We start from the raw sequence: 17486 nt of genomic DNA on the forward strand, positions 1-17486 counted from the left end.
AACTTGCATACCTGTTCTTCCTGGAGTATGAAGCAAGGTGTGTAATGCTTGTGATCGTTGTTCACCATGGGCATGGCTTTTTGAAAGGTGTTGTATAGGCTGAGTGAGAGAGATGAACGTGTTGTGCTTGGGACAGAACCTAAGCTTGATCTTCTTGCGGTAGTGGCAGTCCGCATTCTTCATCGGTTCCATCTAAAGAATGTGGTTTAGGCACCAGCCAGAGGTGCACAGCTAGCTTTTTAGCTTCTTTCCCATCTAATTATATGAATTATAACCACCCTTCACTTTTTTGCTCCCACCACATTATACATTATACTCCAACACTCCCATTCACGACAATATCAACCCCACAAAAAAAGATAGAGACTCACATCGCATCCATCAAGAGAGCAGGAATGGCCCAACAAGATCCGAAGCTACAGGATGGAATGGGGGTATGGCTTCAACGATTCATTTGGAGCTGAAATTTCCTAGGTTTGATCGGGAAGGATGATCTTGGAGTAAATGTTGGCAATATTGAGGTTTTAGCGTGGTGCTCTTGGAGAAGGATTTGGATTTGCTGAGGGGATAATCGAAACGATGTCGTTGGGATATATTGTGTGGCAGAGATATTGATCTTTAAACAATTTGAATTAACCGATGCAAAAACGGCAGATATTCTTTAATGGAGCCATTTATAAGAAAAAAACCGAGACAATTGTCTAAGCTAGCTTTATTCAGATCGTAACAGTGGGATTGGGTTACTTTTAGAAACACTCATAAAGAATCTGGTGTATTGGCACATTTTTATTTGATATTAACAGCATGTAAATTCTGACTAATTACTTTCTATTATCTATCGCTAATATTACTAAAAATAAAAATCAGTCACTGTGGGTGCAGCGAACGTTCAATCGTATTGTATAAGGAAGCTGCACTGTAGCTCAATTTTCCCTTTGTCATGCCACTCAGCTCGTACAGACTCACCAGCGCCTATTATAACTCTTACAATGAGAGACACCGAGAGAGCAAGCCGAGCTATTGGGCCTCACCCAGCACGCCCACAGTAAGCACGTCGATGAAGCGGTGAGAGTAGATCTAGAGGAACTTGCTCCACAGGTGTTGCACGGTGGCGGCAGTCAGCTTTTTCAGAGGACATTTGCTCATCAGCATGAGGCGTAACAGATAGATGGGATCGTCTATGTCAGCGAAAATATACCCAGGCTGAGAGCAGCTTCAAATGCGTCGTTGATGTTTCCCTCTTACACCAAGGTGAGGATCTTAAGCCATTCCTTGCCCAAATCTACGTCTTCGGTTTAAATGGCGCATTATACTAGCTAGTGTCTTTTTCACTACGGGACTTAACGCTCTCTACGATCTTCCGTGGTGGGTTTTTAATCAATTGCTGGTATTATATCTCCGTCTATGGTGCAGGCTGCCGCGCCGGTCTGGTTTCCCTCACCTCTTTGACCGTTGGCAATTTGTGACCCTTAGGAAGTGATTCCTCGTATTCACTCATCACGATTTACTATTATATTTATTTTTCGTCCGACTTGTTAGGACGGAGAGAACTAAACCTGTCCTTGTCCTTGGGATTGAGGGTGAACTGGATTTACTACCTCGATTTATTGCGACTTAGCAGGCTTTCAGTGAAATTGAGGGAATTGGTGACCGGTTCCGGGTGGACTGCTGGTGAAGGGACAGGAGGAGGTGGTGATTGATGAGTTGGTGGCTCGATGTGGAGAATGGATTCGGTATTTCTTGTGCGCTTGGCTACTTTTTGAAGAATTTTTCCATGATGCTCTGCCTCGTCTTCTTCTCCGCTAGCTTGTCCCTTATCTACTGGATGTCAGTTCTGCCATTGTCGATAGATTGGTTGGGAGTTGTTTCCTCGATCATGTGCAAGTCGCTTTAGTTTAGCACTCCGTTAGGTTTTAGCTCACCTGCGAAAGGTTATACTCCTCCACAAGGTCTCCTATTTCTTCCTGAGAAATAATCTTGCTCTTTTTGGCCTATGGGACTGGCTCAGGTTGGGGCGGAGGAGGTGGTGGGGGCGACTTTTTGACAGGTTATACGACTTTGTTGGGAGCTAGGGGCATTTGAAGCTCTTCTTTCGTTGGCCTTTGCTTGATTGGCGGATTCATCTATAAGCTGTCCTTATCGCTGTCATTCTTGGAACCCTTTCTGGAAGGCTTTGATTGACTTTTTTCAGTGTAGTAGTTGATTTTCATTCCTTTTTCTTCATCCATAAGGTTTCTTCATGCTTCATCAGCTCGTTTGCCTCTTCTTCGCTGATTCCCACATCGAGCAAGTTCCCAGTGTTCCTCCTCTTCACCTAAGGCTTAGCTGCCTCCTCGGCTGCTCCATCACCATCTGGTCGCCTCGTCCACTTACATCTGAAACTCATCCATCTCAGCTTCAGCTGACTTTTTCCGCTTTGCCTAACGCACCTATAGAGGAGGGGATTTGCTCCGGGATTTCTTCTAAAGATTGGGAATAGAGAATCTGTCGATATTTTTATTCTCTTCAGCGCCCTTTTTTATGTATTCTCTCAGCTATTAGAATGCTCCTTATGGGATTTTCCAGGACTGCGACTGGGTGGCGATAGCTAATTTTTGCCATGAGAGCCTCCGCCGACTCCTGACCCTCTCTTCACATAGTTTTTGGCTCGATTATTGGCTCCCCATCCTCCTTTGACCAGTTTCTCTAGATCTTCCTTCATGAAGGTCAGCTATTTTTCTAGCTTGTTCTGCTCATCTTTGGACCTTGATCTTTACTTGATCTTGCTGTTTCTCTTCTCTTCCAGCGACTATGTAAGCAACTCATTACAGCTAGCCCGTTTTTGGGTGGAGAAAGCACTTACTATCCTTTCCATGCCCTTAGAGCCCTTGAAGCGGCAAGCTGAACTTGAATGATGCGGTTTCGTGAAGCTGGACCAAGGCATCTTGTACGTTCAAGTCGATCAGCTTATCCTTCTCTGCAGAAGGAAGCAAACTCCCAATCTTTCTATTATCTTGCAGACATGGACTTTGCACTGTATCGTGAAATTTTTACCATATAGCTGTTTAAATTGCCTGAATTTGGCATCTCTCGAGTCCCATTGATCACAGACATGATCTTGGCCAAGAAAGTGACTACTTTACCATCCAAAAAAGCGAGTCCTTTCACTTCGAGCATGCTGCTTACAGCTTGAAATAATTCATGATATTCGCAGTTGATTTTGAGAATCACAACTAAGAGTTAAGGAGCAAGACGGGTCAGCATCTATTGGTTGCTGATGCGTCTGCAATTGTTGATAAGTTCGTTGAGACAAGCAGCTGCAGTAGCTTGAGACCCTTATCCACGCCTGACTTAAGAATAGCTAAGTTATCAAAGCTTACATATCAAAGGAGATATATGATTGAGTAGATTGATTCTGTATCCTGGTTTCCCAAGCAGTAGGTAGAAAGGTCCAGCAATGCTCTCGCACATGCTTGCTGGACTGTTGCGCTCCTGTCGGCGAAATACCCATGCAGGACCTCTACCATTCTGAATACTGTCTTGAGGATGGAAGGCGGTTTATCGAGAGGGTCTATGAGTTGCGTTTTGAAGATGTTGGCGAGGATGGAGATGACCAAGATTTCGTGTTCCTTGGTGGCGCTGTTGGGACTGGGCTTCAGCGTCTTCAAGATGGCGATGTAGTTGCGCAGGTGGTCAGGTTCTCGGTAGTTATCCACTAATTTTCTCAGCTATGCTATGCCCTTCGTGATGGATGCTTTACGATTTATCTGGTCTCTGCGGATTGGAGTTTCTGAAGAGCGATGACGAATTTTTGTTTGACTTGTGCGAGGAGGGAGCGTTGCTGGAGATGTGGAGGGCGCTGAGGTTGTCCAGACTGTCCTCGATGTTCATTATAGTTTGTTTTTGAAATATAATTGCAACTTAATCATCAAAATTACGATCATTTTGATGGTTTGATTTATTGGGGATGAAGGTAAACAGCAAAGAAAACTTATGTGATTTATATACATTCAATTCTTCTGTTAACTTGGCCTTTCTAACTTTTTTGATAAAGTTACTAAAATTATCTCGAATTAATAGTTTTTTGACAAACATGCTTGAATAATAAAAAATTATTCTCATATCTACAATATATAAAACATATTCAGGCGCCCACCTTTGCCCATTTCTATTGGCGTTTGCGTCCCTGCCTTCCATTCCCATTTTTATCTTCTATTTTCTTTGTTATGTCTCGCCCCCCGCTTGGCCTATACGGTTGTGGAGCTTTCGAATGTTTTCTCAGAGCCAAAGGACCGTAAGGAGTTACTTTCCTTTAGAAGTTCAATCGTGTTTCGTTTTTATGGGTTTTTCCTTGTGGCGTCGTTGATGGATTTCATCTTGGCCCATGATGTTGTTGCTGGAGTTTGCGTTATCTCTGGGGAAAAGTTCAGTCTCTTTTTTTCGTCTTTGACAACTCTAAAAAAAAGACCTTTTGGTTGGTGTTTTGGACTAAATCGAGCCAATGTCTGTCGTAGATCTGGTGAGTTGGATGCTCTTATTTTTTCTTACCTGTTTTCTTGTTGCAAATTGGCGACCTGAGCCAGGCATTCTTAATTTCATTCTGATGTTCATTATATGCGAGTCTGAGGGCTGCCAATTGCGCATTAAGTTCATTTTGCTTTCTATTTTTGGAAAGGAGTTGTTCCTTAAGTGCCTTTAGTTTCACGTTAAAGGTCCAATTGGCGTTGCAGTACTCCGTCTAGAGCGCCGCCAGCTTCATCTATGCCATTTTAATGCGGATCTCCTCAGCTGTTTCCATCTTTTAGTTATATTATTCTAAGTAAAAGTGCTGATCTACGGGTTCAAATCAAACATTCTAACCGTTTACTATATCACACCACAGAAGTGAAGCATGGACCGGAATTGGTAACTTAAAGAAGGTTTGGACTTGTTGATTATTTTCAGACCAGCGACGTAACTTTTCAAATGTGTAATATGATATGATAATTTTGGAAAAAAAGAATTTCACAGGTGTAATTAGCGCCATAAAAATATCATTTTGCGAATTTGGTCTCGTTCTCAGCGATGGGATGCACGCCCAATTTTGGCTGCCATTTCGCACCCTCAGCTCCCAAATGCCAATCATTACCCAAACCGTAAGCTACCATGTCTCCCTTGGACTCACCTTGGCTGTGCAAATAGGGATGCCTCCGTAGTTGAGAGATTTGATCTTGTTCTTTGCCTCGTAGTCCCAGAAGTGCATGCCACCGTCAGAGCCTGCAGTCATGAACCACCTATCGTTGATTGGATTGAAACTGACTGAGTTTATAGGGTAAAGGATCGTGTTTCCGCCCTATTCCTGCTTGTTGCTCTTGAATGTTATGACCGATTTCTATATAGGGAGAGGAATTACGGGTGCGAATATACCATTCACGTTTTTGTTGATATTCGAAAGATTGCCTTCCGTCGAAACTGCAATCCAAACATCGTGCACTTCTGGTTGATGGCTACCGATTGGATCTGCGAGAACTTCCCGAGGTCTGTAGACTCGACGACCGACCTTGTATTGGCATTGTTGATATCGACTATCAAGATCCTTTCGTTGGCAGTTCCGGCGACCAGCATGGGGAATTGGAAGTCGCTTGTAAATACCTTGTTCTATGCGTTGAAGGTCATGACTGGGTTTGGATTTCCCAACTGCCAGAACTGGATGTTGTTTTCGTAGCCACTGGAGACGATGGTGTTCATGCCAGGCACGAAGTGAAGTGAGCTGATGGCGGCGCTATGCCTGCCGACGTCTGCAGCTTGGGAACTGCCGATGTCGAAGACCTTGATGCTGCCATCCATGAGACCGACGTAGATCTGCGTGCTTTGGTCGTTCCATGCGCACTTGAGGGCGGGCTGCTGGAAGCTGTAGCTCATCTTCTGGATGATAGCGCTACCGTAGCCGGTATTAGCCACTTCAAATATGCGTAATTCTCCATTCCAGGCAGTGGAGGCGAAGACTTGCGGGATGGTGGGCGCCCACGAGATGTTGGAGAATGAATCACTGAAGGCGGCGACGGAGGCATCGGGCTTGATGTCGCTTTTGTAGTCGTCGTTGACTGAGGTGCCTACTCCAAGCATTTTGATTATATTATGAGCGAGGTAATTCTCAAATATATCTTAAATACCAGATTATCGATAGATTTGATTAGTCAATAAACGCCTAAAATATGAACTATTTATACCCACATTCGCATGAGAAGGTAGAAATGTTGGTGATGGGTATACCTATCGTGCCTTGAGACTGTTGGGATAGATTTGGTTTGATTAATATATTTTAATGAAAATCTACATCATCTGTGCCCTCCTGCTCATCGTTGCCTCGCCAGTTAAGATCTTTCTCTTCGGTAGCGTCCTCCTGAATGACAACAATCCGGCCTACAAGAAGCTAATCTAAGTTGTGGGAAAGCCAGTCAGGCAGAATTGCAATCAAAATTGGGATAGCACTGATTGCCCTAAAGTGGCAGTTATTACCTCTGCTTGCCCTGACTCTGAGTGTGGAGAAGAGGAGTATAATATCGGCGACGGTGAGGATGAAGCTGCTACTGGTCCCTTCTTTGAATCCTGGGATGGCACCCAAGCATATCAAGGTCCACGTCGATAACTACCAAACATCAACTGATCCACTCACCTACATCGGAGGAAACACTACGGTATATTGGGGCAGCTGACATTATCTATTTCAATGGAGGTGACCAATCCCGCCACGCCAGGTGCTGGTTCAACGATAACGGAACCCCCAATCCCATCCTCGCACTCATAAGACGACGGGTTCTCAACAACTAAGTGGTGATTATTGGCGTGTCAGCTGGCACGCATCCAATCAGTGATAACCTATGGAGGGGTTCATCCACGGTATTCTCTATTCAGCAACTCAGTTGGACTGGCTCCAAACACAGTAGTTGATGGAAACGGTCTTGACGACGTTAGAAACGGCACTGATTGCCTCCAGTACAGCGAAAATGGGCTAAATTACAAGGTTCGGCTTTGTGGATACGTTCCAAATTGATACGCATTTCGATAGAAGAGGAAGATTGGGAAGACTAGTGCCAGTTATGATGAGCTTAGAGTGGCCATCGGTGTAGGAATCGACGAAGAAGCCACTTTCTACTATGAGAACGACATGGGGACTGTTTATGGAAAAAATGGAGTATTCATTGCCGACATCTCCACAGCTTTGAAAATGCCAACCAAGTACTTCAGCATGAAGGGTGTAAAGGTCCACTACCTTACAGAAGGCGACCAATTCAGTTTCAAGACAAAGACTTTGAAGACCAACAAAGCTCCCATCACTCCCACGAAAAGCGGTTTCTAAGATAGTTCCAGCATCCTTAGTCGTTACGAATGCACTCGTCTAATCACTCGTCTCGTCGACCAAAAAGGAGTCTTTAACGAGGGCAGGACCAAGGTCCCGAAGACGAAGACTATCCCGATACCACTCCTCCCTTCAGCTTCAGTTTCTACAAGGGTGATGGGACCAAAGGATACCGATCAGGAGATAAAATCACGGCCGAAAATGTGTTATTGGACATTTCAGCGGAGACCAGACAGTGATTGTTAATTTAATTAAGGCGATAATGATAGAAACATAATCAAATGCCGATTCTAATAGCAAGGAGCCGCATCAACCAGTCAAATCAGACTCACCCACCCCAAATTGCAAGGCCAGGTCTTTACTTTTTCCCGAATGATGCCCTTCCAACTCGTACAGAAAGAACTCAAACGGGATAACATGCTATCCCTCTTCAGCAACTTTCACTTCGAGGTCGAAGATGCTCCGCTTCGGAATGAAAAGGACTACGCTACGCTGGTGAAGAGCAAGCAGAAGGATTGCTTTGATGTTGAGATTGTCTTCTAGCACTATAAGTACGCTACAGCCATGCACCACTTTAAAACTGTTTGCCAACTCTTGCAAAATCCCAATAAATTAGCCATCATTTTTCGCAATAACCAAAAAAATGACCCAAAGACATCCAACGACCTCGATATTTAGCAACTGACTGCTGAACTTTTGCCTTAGTCCTTTCGCGGACATAAATGGGACATGATGAAGTTATTGCGCCTAATTATCGAGGAGACCTGCACCAAGGCAAGGATTAAAAAATATAATTCGTTCAATTCTTTGAACTTTCAGGATTTAACCCACCACCTCCACAGGCTCAATTTGCGGAGATTTCTTTTATCTTCACCTAAAAACACTGGAAAATATGGATCTGCACATCACAGCTTGTCCGAATGGCTTTTATGTAAACCAAAGCAAGATCAATTGTTACAATCCAACCATACAAAATGGAAAATCTACATATATTCATTGCTTGACTTGCTTGTTGCCTCCAGTGAAAAGTTTTCCTCATTGTTGAATAAAGTAATCGACGCGAATCCTTCGTCTCTGCTTTAAAAAATATGGCGAAAAAGCTCCAGTATCGTTGCCAACCATACTATACAGCAAACAAAGTGGCTGGATAATTATTAGAACGATCATCATTGGAACTCCAGAAAAGACGTATCATACAGGATCTTGAAACCGAGCCAAATGACCATAGAGACTGGAATCAGAATTTGTCTAGCTTTCAAGGATGAGTGAAAAATTAAATGAAATAGGAGAGGATGGGGATAAATGGTCAGCTCAGGCATATCGATAGCTATACGCGGAGTTACAGCTGCAGCCACTGACGCAGCCAGACGCATCATTTAAGGAAAAGTGAAGGCCATCAACCACATGGATGAGAGAAAAGACATATCTACATCTACAACAAAATATTCATGTCTGCCACTACAGAAACCCCATATGATCATAAAGTTTCAAAGGAATAAGAAGTTTTGCCTTCCAGCACTTCTGTCAGCGCTGACATATTGAATTTATAGAGACTAAGTGCACTCAAGCCAAGGGCTTAGGCTCTTGCAAACTCTTCTGATAAGCTATAGAGGATGGCGAATGCTCGTGCAAACCATAATACCAGGTTTGTTGACATCATAACTCAACTCAATTACTCTTTACGGTGCTCTTGACGATTCTAAATGCATCCAAGCTGATGAAAAGTTCCGTGAATTGCTTCTTCCCTTGTGCAAATAGCTCCATCTTTAAGAAAACGTGTAGGCAATCGACAAATTTAGGCTATCGTCACAATAGCAGTGAGTCCATAGATAAAAGGCATTAAATCGACCAGTGGGGAATACTTTCTTTGTGATCTTCAAAAATTTTCACCCAGGGATCTCAATTACATCGGAATATAGCATGAGGGTGTGTATTAAGGCATAAACTAATCAATCAGTATATTGAAGATAATCACATTGATTTTAATTCAGTCCCAGCTATCAATCCCAACATAGGAACAGATATCAAGTTTGTCCCTGGCCTAGGCATTAATAGCAATTATCATTTTTACAGAATGCAGCAAGTATTGAAAGAAACAGCATTCCGAAATTGATCAATGCCTTGAAATCGAAAAACCCCGGTGATTTTTTAACTGATTCTGCTGGAATATCATCAGTTTTTCATGATTTTGGAGTCAATATGAGGTATTTAGGCTTCGTGGAGCGCCATTAGAATGTCAAATAAAGCATATAGGTGAGGATTTGCCTACTAGGGTTATTTTGGTGCGTTGCCTCAACATCTCTTTCGGATGATTCTCAGGAGCTCAGGTCTCTTCATATATCATCAGTGGCCAGCCATGTATTGAATTGCATCTTCGGCAGAAAAAGCACTCTCAATCAGCTGTCAACGGTATAGGAAGTGGCATAATAGAGAGTATAGGTGAATGAGTCAAAGCGTAAGAAGAAAAAAAAGAATAGAGAGGAGGAAAAGTAGGTGAAAGTTGTCATCAATGATGAGAGCCGTACCATAAAGACTTAAACTTGTCGCTTCTTAACCATGAACCTCAAGAGATATGGGAATAGGTAAATAAGCTTGCTAAAGCCAGGTTTGACTATTCATTTGAACCCACCATCATGAGTTTCCATGAAAAGGGGATTTTCCGATTGACTTATCAAAAATATGCCACCCTCAGAGATCTTTGTCTTTGCATAGGCTTGTACTTTAGAGAAAGATTACAATCTCTCAGAAGGAGATCTTCGGATAGTCCTCCCTTCACTCCAAAAAACATACTGTATTTCAATACAATATCAAAAACTATCACGCTTAGTCCCTCTCCACAGCTCATCGCTCTAAAAGATGAAGCTGACCGCCTTTCTCGCTCAGTTCTTTCAAATAATCACTTGCAGCCTATTCGAACATTGTGAAACTTATCCGAGACAGAAAGGAGGGATAATCTTTGCTGAGCTATTGCCTTGGCCAAATATCAAGAATTTAATATATGTCTGGCAATCTTAGATAAGCAATTGCCACATAGACGTAAAATTTGGTCTTCAGCCAGCGTACAGGCAGGTAGGATTGTCTCTAAGTGACCAGATGCTATTCCAGATTGGGCTTATACTGCATGAGTTTTGCCAAGGAGCTTTCTCTTTGGCTTTTTACAAGGGACTTCATCTGATGTTGATGTCATTCGGAGAGGCCTATCCTGACATTCTCATCAATTTCGCCAACATCGCAAGAGTCCACCAGCAAAATCGATAAATTTCCCTTGCTGTTAGTTGCTTCCTGAAGGCTATTGATCTATTGACCCAGGTCTATGGTGGCAAGAACCACGTCAATACTTCTTTCTGCTATTCCTCGCTAGCCAGCATCCACTATGAACTCGGATAGTACAAGAAATCGGCTGATTATCAGGGCGAAGCTGTAGCCATCTTGCAAAAGGTAGCCTTAGAATAATGTAGGTTTTGTCTGCTGATGATAGCAGGTATATCGATGCAGTCAAAATCCATAGACTATATCGCGATTATTTTAACAGTAAGAGTGGTATGGGCTCAAGACCGACTGACCATAACACCAGGGATAGAAAAAAATGATATATTGATGATTAATTGTATTCGTCCTAAGGTTGAGTTTCTTTAAATTTAAATGTAATCATGATGGCCAGTCCCACTCTTGACAATTTCTACATCCATCTTGTGATCTTAGATGGGGGTATAGTTTTCAATGTATGTGTTTGCTTGCAGACTCATCAATTTAAAGGCGCAGTAAATTTCATAGGGACTTATTTTCCCGTCTCCATTTTGGTCAATATCCCTTATGGCCTGCTGCGCTTGCGGAAGCGTGATGACCACATTATATCCAATGGACTTATAGAGTTCAGTGAAGAAGTTTGCCAGTTCTGGAGCTTATAGATTTCCATCTCCATTCGTATCAAACCTCTGGAAGATCTGCAAGATGAATTGCTTTAGCTGGTCGTCGGTAAGGCTGCCAGATTCATCTGATTAGCTAATCCGAATAATTACAAAGATCAATATAATAACTCTTTATTTATTGTGAAAAGGGAAAAAATAAAGATGGAGAACATTTTGGTCATTTTTTTCGCGAAACAATAAAGGGGATGGGTAAGTAACTGAAGATTTTCAAAATTTGAGAAAGTAAATAATATCAAGATCATTAATCGATAGATTTTTTGCTTAGATAAGCAAGAATTTCCCTGGATCTAGGAGATGCTGCTGGACTGTAGTCCTATCCAGTTTCGAGCTTGTCAGGATGGCCGGAACGATCATCTTCTTGAGGAAATAGCGAACGGTCACCCTGAGAGCCCGCCGAAGTTCACTGATCTTGAAGGCCATTTTGCACCTAAGCTTTTTGTAGAGGATGTAGACGGGGTGGTCATCTTCTAGAAGAAGCAAATTTTATAAAACCGTTCTACCCATATATTTGGTCTGTTTCTTCCTCCCTTGCTTCATGAGCTAGTAGAAGATATCGATCTTCTCCTCAGAGTCCAAAAGTTGTGAGACGACTTGGAGGCTCTTGGCTCTGGTGGTCAGGAAGGAATAGCATTGATTTACCACGTTAGACTCCACGTTTTTCTTTGGGTACCTGAAGCGAGAGCATGGCTTTTTTGGAGCCTAGCTCTCGGTTTGGAACTCAGTTCTTCCTGTTTGATTGAAGCTTCGTGATTTGAGGCAACATCACTGGCCATCTCCTGAGAGGGTGGATTTGTTTCCAGGGGCGAGATCTAAGCGTAGGAGTAAAGAGAGCAAGGATAGGGCTGCATGGGAGGAAGGGTCTAGAAGGTAGGCAGCGTGATGCTGACTGGGAAGAAGACACAGTAGGAGCTATACATACTTTTTCAATTATAACTCGATGCAATTAACCTAGTTTTGAACTGGCAAAGTCCATATAAACTACCTTCCACAAGATCGTTCTAATAGATGTTCTAATTTGCATTCAAAAATGCACTTTTCAGGCACTAAACAATATGCAATTAATAAATAAAGGTTTGAAAACTTTGAAAGAGAGGGGATAAGTAATTTCGATTTATTATGAAGTGATTTATAATTTTTTTTCCTGCCACAATATTTTTCTTCTTCGGCAATAATCTTAATTACCTTGCAGAAAGGGCCTAGAATGCTTAACTAGGGGAAAAAGTTCTGACTCCTCTTCGAAAGATGATTTTAAGATGCGTTTGATAGAGTTTTCCTCATAAATTAAAAAGAAAAAAGTAGAAAAAATATATAGATGGAGGGATAGGGGGCTAAAGATGTTGGATTTGGGTCTACATCCATGCACAAGTAAATAATAATGATAACTATTGTTATTTTAGGAATGCCTTCGTAATCATGCGTAGACATTTGGCAAAATAGGCCAATTTTTTTATTGTGGCTAGCGCTAAAGTAGATGATCATCACCAAACATCAATATCAGCATAGGAGCTCAGCTTCTAGCTAAGATTAGGGAAAACAAAAACGATCAGATATGAAAAGTATAAAAAATTGAATCAAAAAGATTGATGCGATGGCTTAGATTGATTGATTATGACGTAAAAAATTTATCCTGGACCTTTGGAATTTGCATTTAGATATTTACTATGCTACCTGTACTTAATTTCCATATTGTATATGGAATAGCAAAATAAACCATACCTGGCAAATTGACTAAAAACTAAATCAAAAGCAAAGTTTTATTTTAAGGATTATTCATTTATATGAAAATTATTCAACGCTAAGCCATTTGAATGCCTTTTTGTATATGACTGATAGCAATAAAACTCATTCTAATAGCTATCATTCCTAATTCTTTAATTACTTCTTAGCAGCCTAGCATTCCGTCTCCAACAGCTCCAGCTACGCCCTGATTTTTACCTTTTGTCTTTGATGCTCTTGCGCAAGAGAGGCAAGGCGAGCCAAATTTCCTTCTCCTGTTCTGATCTCTTCGGCAAGCTATATCTTCTGTGCGCGTAAGGATGACAGTTGAGCATATTCTTGCTGGAAGTTAAGTTGCAAGACTTCTAGCAATTGGCCATATGCGATGTCATCGAGGGACTCGACCAGTTCATCAGTTATTTAGACGTTAAAAAATCCTCCTTCCTAACTCATTTAAAATTATCTAAATGCTGCTAGCTTGGTGTTTGATCTTCTCGGTCACCCTGGTCTCAGTGACCATGCTAATGATCATCGGCGCCTTCCTGGCAATCCTCCCGCAAGCTCAGGAGTACTACCAGACCAACCAGACGATGGTGCTTCTCTTGTCGAACTCCTTCAACATCTTCTACATACTCATCAGCCCCTCTTCTTCGATTCCTTCAGTCGCCACTACCTAAGATACGTTGCCATATCGACAGTGGCAGCCGGAATCGCAGCGTTTGGTCGGTATTTAGCTGGGACCAATTATACCCTTGCCCTGCTGATGACTTCAGTCATTGCCATCGCCCACATTCCCATCATTACCGCTCCTTACGGATTACTCAAGCTGTTCCCCAACCACCAAAAGGGCTACGCTGCATCCATTCCTCTCTTCCTGCCTGTTTTGGGCATTAATTTTTGCATCCTCTACGGCATGACTTATATAACCAGCGGAGAAGGAGTGGCTTTGAGCATCGCATAGGTTCACGAGAAGATAAACGATCTCAACTTCATCATCGCATGCGTTGGATTAGTCTCACCGTCCTTACTCTTTACTTCTGTATAAGCTCAAGGACAGGATGAGGCACCTGAGGAATCAACGGGCAATTAGTGTCCAAATCGGAAGAGGGATTCATGGCGAAAGTGATATCAACATCACAGAAAAATAAACTGACCATCATCACCTTGGTATGCTGGGGAAGCATCGTGGGAATCAACTGGACTTATGGATCATTGTTCCGCGTTATCTTTTAGGGCAAGGACTAACTGAGAAATAAATTGCCCTGCTTGGATTGGCTGCTAACTTATCCACTGCCTTTTTCAGCAATCTTGGAACATTCATCAAGAACAGATTTTAAGTTTCGAATACAAAAGTCATTGGGATTTGAATCTTTGTGGTTTTTGGCTGCTATATTGCTTGAAGCTTCCAAGACCATTGTCTTTCTTCAAAACATATACCTGATGATCGGTTTGATCATCGTCCTTCGTGCAGGATTCAGTTCATTCGTCTCCTTGGCCTTCATCCAAATGGAACTTTCAGGCATTTCGTCAGTTATCATAAGCGGTATGTTCTTCTGGGTCGCCAACGTAGTCAATCTTGCTTCTACCGAAGTGGTTGATCTCATCGAAGGAGAGCTAAGTATAAGCCTCATCACCCTTACTGTGGCTCTATGCATTCACTTTGCATCTGAGTCCTACATAAAGAACAGCATTGATTAATGAAAAATTGAATTAATATTTATTCATTGATATTGATTGCTTTTGTTGATAGATTCTTGCGATAATCAAAAGAAACCATTGATCATGAGGGCCTTTCGCTATGGTATTTCAGCCAATTGTTTATATCCTGGTGATTCTTATATATCCATTTTTTCTTCGACCGCCATTTCCTCGAGGTGCCTGCAGATTGTTTTAAGCTTGTGCGTAGAAGAGCCAAGTGGAAGGGTGTGATCCTCTTTGGCTGGTCCTTCAAAAGAGCTGGTAATTGCATGTATTCTTGGACGATAGCGTCTAGAGGCTTTCCTTCAGAATAAAGCTAAAGGATTTAGAAGTGGAGCAGAAGATAGTCCAAAATTACTCCAATCCTGTTCGTTTATCCTTCGTCTGTTGTCATGAGTCTGTTTTCACACTCATTCGCCACTTCCAACGTAAAGGCACAGTAAAACTCAGATGATTTTGGCTCAACGAATGGAATGTTAGAAAGCTCTTGCAGGCGAATAGCGGTAGAGGAAAACTGGTTGGAAGTCTGCTGAACTTCCTTTTGCAGGTATGCATCGTCGAATCTCCCCTTCAGAAAGTGGAATTCCTTCAAAGGCTCGAAATTAGCTCGATCGAGATGGTCTTCTTGCGCGATTCTTTAGCCTGCTGTTCCAAGAAGTTTCTGTGTCTGAAAAGGACTAATCTCATCATGCTTCCTCTCTACAGATTGACTTCTCCAATAGAATTAAGGAGCTGTAGAGGAAAAGCAGCGTTTCTGTTACGCTTTTTATGCGGTTCAGTCTTTGAGGAGGCTACTCTTACCTGGAAAACCGACGCTCCATAAACTTCACTGGCGATGGCTCAACATTCCTGCCGCCCTATTCGCGAGCCATGATGCCGTTGAATCTCGCCTTGAGAGGGGACGGCCCTCTAAAGGCAGCCTCGCCTTGGTCATGCGTGGGGATAGAGGAAGCCACCATGTGACGATTATTGCCTGCCCTTACAGGGGTGATCTAAGCGAGTGGATGCATAGAATTGCTTGAAACGAGTCTCGGTTGGTTGCCTTGCTGTCCTGTCTGTGGTCGAATCCCTCTTAGCCCTCCTTCAAGACGCAAGATTTCATTGTTGATCATATCAAGCAATTGGTGAGTTGAGACTCTTTCTTTCAAGTCCCTCTTGAAGCAAAGGCTGAGCATATGGCGGATCTCATCATTCGGTCCTGAAGCAATCCTTCCTGCCATGAGATTGCTACTCATTTCAGAATAGGTCAAATTTTTGTCAGGAGTTTCTCCGATCAGCATCTAGTAGAGGATGATGCCGATGCTCCAAATGTCGCTCTTGGCGCTGTAGATGTTCTCCCGGTAACTTTAAGGACTCATGTATGCTGGAGATCCCACGTTGTAGAAGAGCTGCGGCTTTTTGGTCTCATTCAAAAACTCACAAAAACCGAAATCTGCAATCCGTGCACCAGTAGAAGTCAAAAAGATGTTGGCGGTCTTGAGATCCCTGTGCACGATCAATTTTTCTTCAATAGCCAGATACCCATCGGTGATATCCCTGGCAAGATGTAAGCCTCTAGCTACGTGAGTCTTCCCTGTTTCTTCACATGTTGCTGTAGGTCCCCGCCATCACAAAACTCAGTCATGATGTATACGTTGTTTTTGGTCATGAGTATTTAAACGGTTCTGAGTACATGTGGATGCGTGAGTGCTCTGAGTGCGTTGATTTAATTATTGAGCAGATACTTTTCGACCTATGACTGGATCTTGCTGAGTTCTAGCACTTTGATGGCGATGGTTTATTGGGTGAGCTCGTTGACGCCCTTGAAAACCTTGGAACTGAAACCGCTTCCAACCACCTATAACGGGTCGTAGATGTAGTGCTTGATCTTTTGACCATCTTTTGCTACTCTTCGCGCACGATGCGCTAACCGATCATCTTTAGAAACTTATATTATGAAGGAAAAATATAGGAGCTTAGATTTTAAAAATGGACCTGGAGCAGGGTATTATTTAAATGGCTATTTGCATAATTATAAGATTGATTCAACCATGATATTTATTATGAAAAATCAAAAGAAGTAAGACACAACAGTTAAAAGAGCCAACATCGATGCTCCTCCCGCCGCATAACGATCCATGCCCCGCACGCACCAAAATGGCTCCTCTAAAAACCCCTCGAAAAACTCCCAAAACGGAAAGACGACCAGCGTCTTACCTCACTCACCCTCTGCCTCCAAACTGAACTCACAACATCATCGACAACGTCCCGAATAACACGCTGGAGACAGCTCCAAATCGCATTCGAATATGAACATGAGTCGGGGAAGACAATCAGACTCCTTTATGATGGTGGATCGGGTGGTACAACTTCACGAACGCCTTAAAAACATCCACCACTTTTATAAGTCACGGATCGAGGACGAAAAGGCAAGAGTGAACCAACGCAATGAAGTCTTTATGGGCATCGTTGAGGAGATGCAGCGCTCCCACAACGATAAAGTAGCCAGCTTGAGGAAGATGGTCGAAGAGGCATAAGGTGAGAAGAAAGATGTGGGACTAGTAGATGAACGCATGAACGAAATTAAGGGCAGTATCGATGAGATATTGAAACAGAGTGCTGACCTAAAGGCAAAGAATGAACGGCTTTAGCGACAAATCAACGAGAAAGCTCATTCTCTCCGCGAAAAAGAAGAGGAATTGGGAAAGCTGAAGAAGAATTGATGGAGGCAAGGAACGAACTGGAAGGATTCGAGCGATTGAACCTACGTTAAAACAAGCGCAATAAGGAAATCACAGCGATGATCGACAAGGCAACCGACACCATCGCTTCCAAAGGCTGATATT

At 42.7% G+C, this 17486-nt stretch overlaps 1 protein-coding gene across 1 annotated transcript; it reads right to left on the minus strand.

Annotated features, from left to right (window-relative positions):
- Positions 1–5616: 5616 nt before the first annotated feature.
- On the minus strand, positions 5617–6084 carry LOC116244922 (protein RAE1). The gene has a single exon (XM_031616720.1). The coding sequence runs from the start codon at positions 6082–6084 to the stop codon at positions 5617–5619; it is 468 nt and encodes a 155-aa protein (XP_031472580.1).
- Positions 6085–17486: the final 11402 nt, after the last annotated feature.

The sequence above is a fragment of the Nymphaea colorata genome, unplaced genomic scaffold, assembly GCF_008831285.2.
Source record: "Nymphaea colorata isolate Beijing-Zhang1983 unplaced genomic scaffold, ASM883128v2 scaffold0384, whole genome shotgun sequence".
Classification (NCBI taxonomy): domain Eukaryota; kingdom Viridiplantae; phylum Streptophyta; class Magnoliopsida; order Nymphaeales; family Nymphaeaceae; genus Nymphaea; species Nymphaea colorata.